Raw genomic sequence first — 11159 nt, 5'->3', positions numbered from 1 at the left:
CCTTACAAAGGATTTACAAATGAAACTGAAAAGTCAGCAGGACCCCGAAACTCAAACAAGCAGCAATTTTTACAACAGAAAAAGGAAACAAAGCACAATGTGATACGGGACATATAAATATTTATTAAAAGACTGAGCAGGAGTCACAGAGTACTTATATTGAAACTTCTTCATTTACAATAAAACATAAACACCAGAAACCAAAAAATGTCCATCATATTAAACTGTGCAAGAAATGTCTCTGGGATGTTTAAGAGTTTGGAATTTCTTTAGTTTCTTTAGGCCAGCTGAGAGATATAATCTCTCCAGCATTTCCTACGTCTGCCCTGGGGCCTCCTCCTGGTACGACATGCCCAGAACGCCTCACTCAAGAGGCACCCAGGAGGCATCCTAGTCAGATGCCTGAAGAAACTCAACTGGCTCCATTTGGATGTGGAGGAGCAGCGCCTCTACTTTGAGCCCCTCCCGAATGGCTGCACTCCTCACCACCATCACCTCTGTCATCAAAAAGGCCCAGCAGAGGATGTACTTCCTGCGGCAGTTGAAGAAATTCAACTTGCCAGCAAGGACCATGGTGCAGTTCTATACTGCCATCATTGAGTCCATCCTCACCTCCTCCATCACTGTGTGGTACGCTGGAGCCACCACTAGGGACAAACAGAGACTACAGCGCGTTGTGCACTCTGCTGAGAAGGTGATTGGCTGTAACCTCCCATCTCTCCAGGACCTGTACACCTCCAGGACACTGGGGCGTGCAGGTCGGATCACAGCCGACCACTCTCACCCTGGGCACAGACTTTTTGACCCTCTCCCCTCAGGCAGGAGGCTACGGTCCATACGGACCAGAACCTCCCACCATAAGAACAGTTTCTTCCCCTCTGCTGTTGGACTCATGAACAATTACCCTAAGACTGTTACCACCACCCTCCACAAACGCTGATGACCCTATGTCTATGCACCTGTCTGACTGCACTGATGTACATATTAGTGGAATATAGTCTACATTCTTCTATCTTTTAATTAGTCTCTGCACTGTATATTTTGTAATTTTGTAATATTGTGCTATAGTTATAGCTCTAATATCTCTGTATATTTGCAATTTGTATACTTGTATATTGTCTTATAGTTTTTATACTTATTTGTTTTTTTCTGTAAGCACGAAGTACCGCAGCAATTTCCTAATGCTGTGAACCTGTTCACCCATATGGCAATAAAAACCTTCTGATTCTGATTCTGATTCTGATTCTGATTCTGATTCTGATCTCTAAGGGAGACACGCTGACAGCAATGAAGCTGAAATTAATTTCTAAAAAAAGATTAAGGATTAACATAAAATATATTATTTAAATTTTAACAAATTATTTAAATTATAAAAATAGATGTATTCATAGTTAAACCACTGAAAATATAAACTTTATGTGTTTCTTATTTAATTTTTCATATCATGTTTCTTTATTAATATCGCGTGTTTTTAGATAAAGATATATTTTATAAATGTGTTTTTTCTAGTCACAGGTGTTATTGTGTCTGTGAGTTGAACATCATATTTTTGATCATCTACTGCCCCCTATTGGTTATTGTAAAATTGTATGGCTGCAGGTTTTTGTAAAGCCTCTCTCATTACTTAAACCACTGTGCATCTTTGGCGCAGTAATACACAGCAGAGTCCTCGGGCTTTAAGTTGGACAGTCTCAGATGCACCATGCTGTTGCTGTTGTCTTTGGTGATTTCTATACGTCCTGCCAGACTGCTCACATATCTGTTACTACTGGGATTAGAAAAGCCTTCTCCTATCCATTCCAGTGCTTTTCCTTGTTGTTGTCTTATCCAGTGCATAGTACAGCAGCTAAATGTGAAACCAGATCCCCTGCAGGACAGACTGAGAGTCTCCCCAGGCCTTTTCACTACTGGACTGGAAGAAATCGACTCCATGCTCTGACCTGTAACACCTGATAAGATGAAAACAGAGAAGAACCAGTGAAATTGTCATCTGTAAAATGTTCTGGTATCACTGACTGACAGTCAGTTTCCTGGTAAATGATGAAACATTAAGAAACAAAAGCACTCACAGGGCAGAGAGAGAGCAACCAGCAGCAGCAGAGTGTGTGTGTTTGTCATCCTGGACCCTCGAGAGTCTCCACTGCTTCCCTGAAGCTCAACACACAGTACAAGATGATTCAGCAGGACAGAAGTACACTGCGCACACTCTGAAAATTTGCACTCGATATTATGGTGGGAGGAGCTTTTCTAATCTAATTTTGCCTTTATTTTGTAATGTAAATAGTTTCCTCAATATAAAAAAAAAAGGAAAAGTGCAACTTTAATCCCTTATATTCAAGAAAATACAGAAATATCTCCAGCATATATCCATAACAGGGCAACTCACAACAAAGCAATGTAAACAGATGAGCAGCACATTAAAATAAATAAATAAAATAAACTTGTTTAATTTTTATTTTATTATATATGAACTTGACTAAAATAGAATTAACTGTATGGCTAAATGTTTTTAAAAATACATGCTCTATGGAGCTTTATAGATTCTTATTTCTGAAGTTATACAATTAATCTAGTTTTAAAGTTCTAATTTTATATTATCTAAGATTTATCTTATAGTTATTTCTTTTTGTTGTGAATTTCATCAAATTTTGTCACAGACTGGGTGAGTCAGGGATGTAGTGTCCATCAGAAATCATTCCTTGAATGAAATTATAATATTTCACTGTCTTGTTTTTAGTTTTTTTTGTACTGTAGGTCTACTGATGTGTTGTGTTACTGTGATTCTGGCACAGCGACACATCAATGTCTACAGACTGTACAGAAGATGAACTGATAGGCGCTTCTCTTCTACTGCTGCAACTGACAGCATCATATCAAGGCCTTATATCAGCCTGTGATGCATGCTTTGCATACTGATGGACACTGAGAGATTATTATGTCACTAATAGCTTCAACTTAGGAATTGTGTTTTTGTGTATTTTTGTCCTATAATTCAAAACAGTAATGAGAAATTTGTAGGATAATGTTTTCATTCAGTAAGCTGCATGCGTGCGTGCGTGCGTGCGTGCGTGCGTGCTTGTGTGTGTGTGTTTAGACTCACTGTGGTCTTGCCATACAGGTCAGAGTTAGTGACTTATTCATATCCTCTACTGCCACCTATGGGTCCTTGCAAAAATATTTCTGTTTTTGTACAGCCTCTCAGATGACTTCAAACACTGTATGTTTTGCACAGTAATACACTGCTGATAGGTTTGATAGTCTCAGATACATCATGCTGTTGCTGTTATCTCTGGTCATTTCTATTCTTCCTTGCACACTGCTAGAATAGTCAGTTCCACTGGCACTGGCCCAAACATGGCCCAGCCATTCCAGTGCTTTCCCATCAGGTTGTCTGATTCAGTGCATATTGCAGCAACTAAATGTGAATCCAGATCCCCTACAGGAGAGACTGAGAGTCTTCCCAGAATGTTTAACTACTGGCCTGGAAGGAATTGACTCCAAACTCTGTATTATGTATTATGGACCAACTGCTTGACCAACACTTAATGATGTCTAAAAGTCTAATAACAAGAAGCAGGGAAACTTAAAAGGGAGAGAGAGAGCAACCAGCAGTAGAGTGAGTGTGTTTGTGTTGGTTTTTATATTTGCATGTTTTTAAATATATATATTGAATGATTTTATTGTTGTGGGGCTTTTAATTCCTGCCACACCAATCAGGGGATGGGCAACACCTGCTTGTGACCTTTTTAAAGGGCAGACACAGTAGAGAAGTGGGACTGGAAACAGAGAACAAAAACTGGAGGAGGAAGAACAAGAAAAGAAAAGGACTCAGGGATTTGGGCTGAGTCTACAGAGTGGAGGGAATTTTGAGCAGAGGTGACCCAGCAGACCAGACACACACGGATGCCCAGGGGAGAGGCAGCGATGGACTCGTCTGTGGATTTTGGTGTTGGGGGAGTTGGAGTGAGCCATGGAGTTGTGGCTGTGGTCCAAGTGGAGTTGGGCCCAGTGCAGGTGTGGCCTCCAGCGGGACACCCTGGGTGAGAGGACTGGTTGCTGCAGTGGGCTGAGAGCGTTAGTGTGGGACTGGAATGCATGCATAATGCGTAGCTGGACTGCAAATTTACCTCCGTTTTTAGTTTGTGTTGTCTTTGCCCTCTGTTCATTATTTATTGTAAATAAATTGCATGTTTTGACAGTTCAGTGTACTCTTTGGCTACCACCTATTTTTGTGTTTTGTTTTTTAAAGCTGCTCTCCACCTGATTTAATTGAACTGCCCCCCCTCTACCACATAACATGTTCATCATCCTGAGGCTGGAGATGTGACTTCAGTCATCAGGACTGCTCTTGTACTACATAGGCTGATTTGCATTAGAAGATCCTGACCAAGAACGTGGCAAACGCCTTAGAAATGCCTACCAGTGAGGAATGTAATATTCAAAATAAGCTGCTCAATTTAAATTCATTTTAAAAGTGCAGTGAGCAATATTAACATCACAACAGATTTTAACTTTGTTGATTTGGATTGCACTCATTTTACAGGAGCACTGAATGATTTTTAAATTACAAACAATTAAAATACACAGTTTTTCTCCCAAGAAAACAAGTTATAAATGTAAAAATAAATAAATAAAACAAATAAATTGTGTATAAATTTTCTTTGGTCATAACAAGTATTCACTTTTTGTTAATAGTGCTTTAGCAGTTTATAAGGTGAATAACAACACTATTACATCATCTTGGTAAACTCATCTTATAAACAAAAGAGGTTTCTTTATGTAAACTGGTGTTCTGATATTAAGTGGTTTTATTCAGATCTACTGTTGGTTTGTTTATATAAAAGAAGGATGGGCCTTTAGGCACAGAAAACAAACACAAGTACAGTAAGAAGCATGTTTCCACAGAATATTTAACCTTTACATGATAATATGGGAGGGCACAGAGCTTCACATGAACATTTACTGAGACTATGTTCCTTGTGTCACTGTGGCATTCAAGCACAAAAAATAAGCAACATAATCCTCTGGTCATCTGGTCATATGATACTGCACGCATTATTATACACATGCAGAAGCATGTGGGAACATTGGTAGCATTAGCAGGTAAATGAGAGAAGTCCTGAACTGATAAGTTTTCTCTTACTAATTGTGAGATGTAGAGGAGTCAGAGTTTGGTGTTAAGTAACCTTTAAGTGTTTTTCTGTTACGCATGACTAATTTTCATTAAAAGGTGAATTTTGTTCTCTGATGAGCATTCTTTATCTTTTTCAAATCACATTAATGGGCCATAATTTAAACAAATTTTATTACAAATAAAGCATCACAGTAAAATCAGTATCATCCTGTGATATTGCATTTAAATAAATAACTAAATTAACTGATTCATTTAATTTAATTAATATAAAAGAATAAGAATAAGAAACCTGACGTGTGATTGCGATGATATAAAGAAAAATTATAATAAAAAAAAAAACATTATTCCTTAAAAACTTAATTTAAACAAAGCAGATGATTACATTGTCATTCTTACCAGACCACTTACTGAAGAATGAGGGGAAAAAACTATTCAATTATTGGGTTTTATTATAAGAGCCTTTCATCTTCAGCCAGTCTTGAGTTGGTACATCAGGGATTTAGTCCCTTTGTTAAACTCTATAACATTTACACAAGGATGAATGAGAAAAGGGTGTTACATCAGCTCCTCCCGCTCACAGAGAACCATACTGCACCTCCACAGTATCCATCATTTATTTACATTATTATTTGAAATAGATTTATTTTTAACTTAATTTTGCTTTCACTTAAGTCACTCTAATTGTTATTGCTAACCATTTTAAATCTGTTCAATTTTGTTGTTTAGTGTAGTTGTAACTGTATCAAATATATTATAAAATGATGCATGTATACTTCATAACATTTTAATACAGATGTAAGGAAATTTTTGCAACATTTTCTGAAATTTATTGTGAAATTTGTGAAACAACTGGGTTCTGCTAAATTTTCTTACAGGGTGAATAATCAGTCACAGAATAATCACTGATTTTTAATCAGTGATTACCCTATCATTATGGTGTGAGTCTGGACAGGTGATTAATGTATACCTTTTAAAAAACATAGCTTTATTATCACAAAAATCATACATTAGGTTATGTGGTCTATTGTTTATTTGAAATGTGGAGATTATAGGACCTATTACTGTGAAAGTATTAAAAAGAAAAATGAATTCTATTTAACATAAGGTAAATTAATGCTTTAATGCATCCTTGCATCTTATTGTTTCTATCAATCTGCTGATAATTTTTAATTTCAGTTCATTTCTGTGAATGTGAATTTCTAATTTTCACTTCACATCCTGAGTTTTTGTACAGAGTTTCTTCCTCTTGTGTCACTGTGGGTCTCCAGCACAGTAATAAACAGTAGAATCTTCAATCCTCAGGCTGCCCATCTGCAGATACACCTGCTGCCTGCTGTTTTCTCGGGAGATGGTAAACCGGCCTCTGAATGACTGAGCATAGTGGATTTCTTTACTATCATAACGGATATAAGCAATCCACTCCAGTCCTTTTCCAGCAGCCTGTCTGATCCAAAAAACAGCATAAATATTACCACTGAACCCTGAGTATGTGCAGGTCAGTCTGTGGGATTCTCCAGGTCTTTTAACCACTGGTTCAGACTCAGTCAGTGTTTGGCCATCAGTACCTATTAACAATCAGATATTACATTCTGTATTTAAAACACATCATTTGTCTTTATCAAAGTGATATAATGTCCTCACCAGCCCAGTAAACTGACAGGATAAGAACAACAACCATAAAGTCAGGTCGGTCCATGATAAAAGCCATTTCTTTGCCAAATCTACGGTCGTGTTGGTCAGTCAGTTTCTGTGTTATATCCTAGCAAAAATTCAAAGATGGCGGAGATCAGTTTGCATCAGCTCCTCCTCCCCAAAGAGAGAATTAGTCCATCTCTTACAAATTTCTCATCATTATGTTGCATTTTTGCTTGTTTAGGCTAAACTGATATATAAACATGTACTGGTTGTATTTGTTTGGTCACTAGTACACTCTTTTTTATCATCTTTGCAGATGTAGATCATCAGCAGATGTAAGAGCAGCTTATTCAAGCCATATATTAATATTTATATGTTACTGTGTAGTGTCTGTAAATGGCAAATCTATGTTTTCTAGAGAAGAATTGTCAGCTGTTCTCTTTATTTAGAAAATAAAGGCCTGCTTTATTTAAAATGACACAGTAATACAGAGGAAGCCCAGATGTCCCAGTTTCTCAGTGGCACTTGAACCCAGCTTACATTTGCAGCTCTGTGTGAAGCAGAAAGTGTGAAATTTGTCTCAAAACCCACGTGGGCATCTGATGTGATCTGTGGGTATCAGGCAATGTAAGTGAGTGAAAATAATGTCACAAATAGTTTTAGATGTTTGTAGGAACAGGAAGTGTTTTAAAGCCAAATGGAAAGCTGAAATTTAAAAATTGTGTGAATATGATCACTATGAATGGTATAAAATGTGGCAAAATTGCTTTGTATTTATGTGTGGACTGGAGCGCACATTTCTCAAAAATTGCACACAAATCAGTGTAAATCTTAGTTTATGTTTTTGTGCACATGCAAAGGAACTTTGTTTTTTCCGTATGTAATTTTACCATAAACACATCCATTACTGACAGTTATTATTTCAGTATTATGCACAGTGCATGTCAGTTCATGACAGGACTTAAATCTCACAGACTGATGCTGAGTGAGTTGTGTGTTGCTGTACAGGCTCCAACAGGTTTCCTCCACTCCACAGTGAAACTGCGTGTTGTTGCTTTGAGTAGTAAAAATGTGACACAATAAACTAAACACCCAGTGAGCAAATTGTGGCAAAAGACATATTTCTAGGCTGATATATAATAATAATAATAATGTGAATCATATGTTGCTGTTTTCTCCTCACATAAAACAATTCTTAGAATTTAAAACAAGAAATTGATCTGACATTTTATCAAAAAGCAGCTGAATGAAAAATTTGTGAGGGTAAAATTAAGTGAAGAGTATTAAGTTTGTGTTTTGAAAGGTGACGTTCACGTCATGTCACCCAGCTGCTGCAGCAGCTGTTGATCCCAGAAGAAAATAATCTAATACTTATTTTGAAGAAAACACCACAATCATAAGTTACTTTTAGAACCATCCCCTAATTATTGTGTCATTGGCTTAGGCTGCTGGGGGACTTCCCATGACGCACTGAACTCCTTCCTGAACTCCAGTCTGCCAGTTTACATTTCTGACCAAGTGAAAGCAAAGTCAGTTCTTTTTCAGTAAATGTTTTCTTGTGAGGAGGAGTCTATGCAAAACTGTCACTCTTCTTAACTGAGTGCAGCAGATGGAAGAGAACAAAAAAATAACATGATGGACTGCAGGACAGGACTGCTGCTTTTAGCTCTCTGCTGGGCAGGTGAAAAATATCTGATAGTTCTGACCTTGTTTTTAATGTTTTTTTTTTTTTCTGTTTCTCACCCAGCTTAAATCAAGTGACTTTTCAAATGTGTTACCAGGTGTTGATGCTCAGACTCTGACAGAATCTGAACCTGTCATTAAACGGCCTGGAGAGTCCCACAGATTGACCTGCACAGTCTCTGGATTCACACTCAGCAGCTACGTTATGGTCTGGGTCAGACAGGCTCCTGGAAAAGGACTGGAGTGGATTGCTTATGTAGGCCCTTTGGGTTATCCTGCCTATTATCCCCAGACAGCCCAGAGTAGATTCACCATTTCCATCGATGACTCCAGAAGTGAACTCTACCTACAGATGAACAGTTTGAAGGCTCTGGACACAGCAGTTTATTACTGTGCCCGACAAACACAGTGAGAGACAGTAACAGGAGAGTCATACAAAAACTACTTCCTCTATTACCAGCACCAGGGGATATCTGGTAAACTCAGTGCCTGAAGTTTGCAATAATCCAGATTAGGGGTGGGACTCGATTAAAAAAATTAATCGAATTAGTTACAAGCTTTGTAATTAATTAATTGAAATTAATCGCATTTTAATCGCATTTCAATATTTGACATGAGAAATATTAATTTAAGTTTAGTTGATGAATGAAGTGCTCCTGTGATAAGCAAACTCCTGAAATTAAAGTTAAGCATCATAACTGGATAGTTTTATTCAACATTAATGTCTCACTTGTTATAGTTGGAAATTAATCATTAGCTCAGCTGTATTCCTTGATGTTGAAATGTGTTATGCTTGTTTTAACAGCTTATTTTGAATTAAAAACCACAAAAAGGAGAAAAAGTTCGTTCTCCGTTTAACAGCTGCTTTACACAGCTGTGCTTCGCACTCACGGTTGCTAGGCGACATGAGCTACGCAGAGGTGACGGCAGCTGATATGAAGGCTAGCTGCTCACTTCCGGCCTTTGTGGTGTTCGTGGGCTGCGAAAGACGTGGGCCGGGTCCTTCGCAGGATGCGGCCCCTAATTTGGACATTGTGCGTCGATATAATCTGTATGCCGGGAACTTGCGCACTGAGAAACGTTCCACGGTGCAAAGTGCGATTAAAATGCGTTAAAAATTTTTAACGCGTTAATTTCCCCATAATTAATTAATCGAAAATAACGCGTTAAAGTCCCACCCCTAATCTCGATATGTTAAAGATTTTAGTGAAGCTCCCACCAAACTCATGCTACCTTCATCAGGACAGAGACAGTTTGCTCTGTGGGCTGCTCCTTTATTCCAATAAAAGACAACAGAAACACAATTTTCAACATATTAAAGTAGAAAAATATTTGTTAAACAATCTATGAAACATAAAGCTCCATTATCAGGTACAGAATCCTGATAAGTATGTCACTATGTAAACAGTATTTCTAAACAATCAACAAATTATCACAGCATTTCCGCATGCACAGTTGTAATGATGTCATTGTCAAACATCATTGGATACATGGTCCCTAATCATCATTAACTCTAATACTCTGTTTACACATCTTAGTAATTATTTTGAAAGAAATGAAAAAAGAAAAACTGCAGCTATAAAGAAAAAAACAAAGAAAATAATCATAAGTTTGTTACATTCTGTAACATTACTAAGACATGTGAAGTGAGATATTACAGGACATTTTTCTACACCGCATCTAGTTAGTTAGTTAGTTATCACAAGTTACAACATTCACCATGTTCAACAGGAGCCAGAGAATAAACACTGCTGGGAGCAGCTACTCACTGTATGCTGGCTCCTTATAAACTAATTTCAGGCTTTCAGCACCTCAGAGTCAAGAGACTGAAAGCAGAAGATTCTGCTGTTTATTTCTTTGTTTGAACACCTGGCATCATCACAATGACTCAAAATTTTCTAATCAGCATTAAGAGGCATTTTATTTGTTCATTTGTTTTTGGCTTGTTTTTATCATCTTAGTTGTGTACTAGTCTGTCTATACCTATGACACTCATCCCCCTCACATCCAAACGGTCACAGCAGAGAGTTTATTGATTTGTAAATATAGTGACAATGATGAGAAAATGCTAAAAAAAAAGTTTCTTAAAACACACACAAATGATTTTTTATTTTTATTGTATTAACATCAACTGACAACCAAAGGGTTAAAAAAGCCTTTAAAGTTTAGATCATTGGTCTCCTTCCTCTGAGTGTCTGAGTTCAGAGAGGATTACAGTGAACAGTGGACTCACAGTTTGTTATGATGGACTGCAGGACAGGACTGCTTATTAGACATAGTAGCATTAGACATAGCACAAGACACATGCTGTTATTTGCTTCCCCAAATACTTGAAACTTGGTTTTTGAATGCCAAAAGGCTCCTGTAGAGGGAGGTCTATGCAAAGTTGACCTCCCCTATAAACAGATCATCAACGAGTCTCATTTAATTTGTTAGAGAACTTCTTGGACACTTTATCAAACATACAAACACTCAGATTACAAACTGCTGGAAAATATGGATTATGGGGTTTCCTGGAGTTTGTTGTTCATTGTTTGTTTTCAGGGTAAGAAAATTATTTATTCTTAAAAAAAAATAAAAACAACTCTAAAATGTTTTATTTATTTATTTATTTTTTTACTTGTAGCAGTTTGGAGTGAGATCAAACTGGAGCAGTCTCCCTCTGAGGTGAAGAGACCTGGAGAGAGAGTAAAGATGTCATGCATTA

At 37.4% G+C, this 11159-nt stretch overlaps 1 gene segment (V, D, J or C); it reads left to right on the top strand.

Moving 5' to 3' along the window:
• The first annotated feature begins 3924 nt into the window (after positions 1-3924).
• On the top strand, positions 3925-8864 carry LOC115784400 (Ig heavy chain V region 914-like). The segment is given in 2 exon segments: positions 3925-4014; positions 8517-8864. Coding segments are annotated over 2 exon segments (438 nt in total).
• Positions 8865-11159: the final 2295 nt, after the last annotated feature.

Source organism: Archocentrus centrarchus, chromosome 8 (assembly GCF_007364275.1).
Source record: "Archocentrus centrarchus isolate MPI-CPG fArcCen1 chromosome 8, fArcCen1, whole genome shotgun sequence".
Classification (NCBI taxonomy): Eukaryota; Metazoa; Chordata; class Actinopteri; order Cichliformes; family Cichlidae; genus Archocentrus; species Archocentrus centrarchus.
The sequence above is the reverse complement of the archived record's forward strand: the minus strand, read 5'-3'. Positions and strand labels throughout refer to the sequence as shown.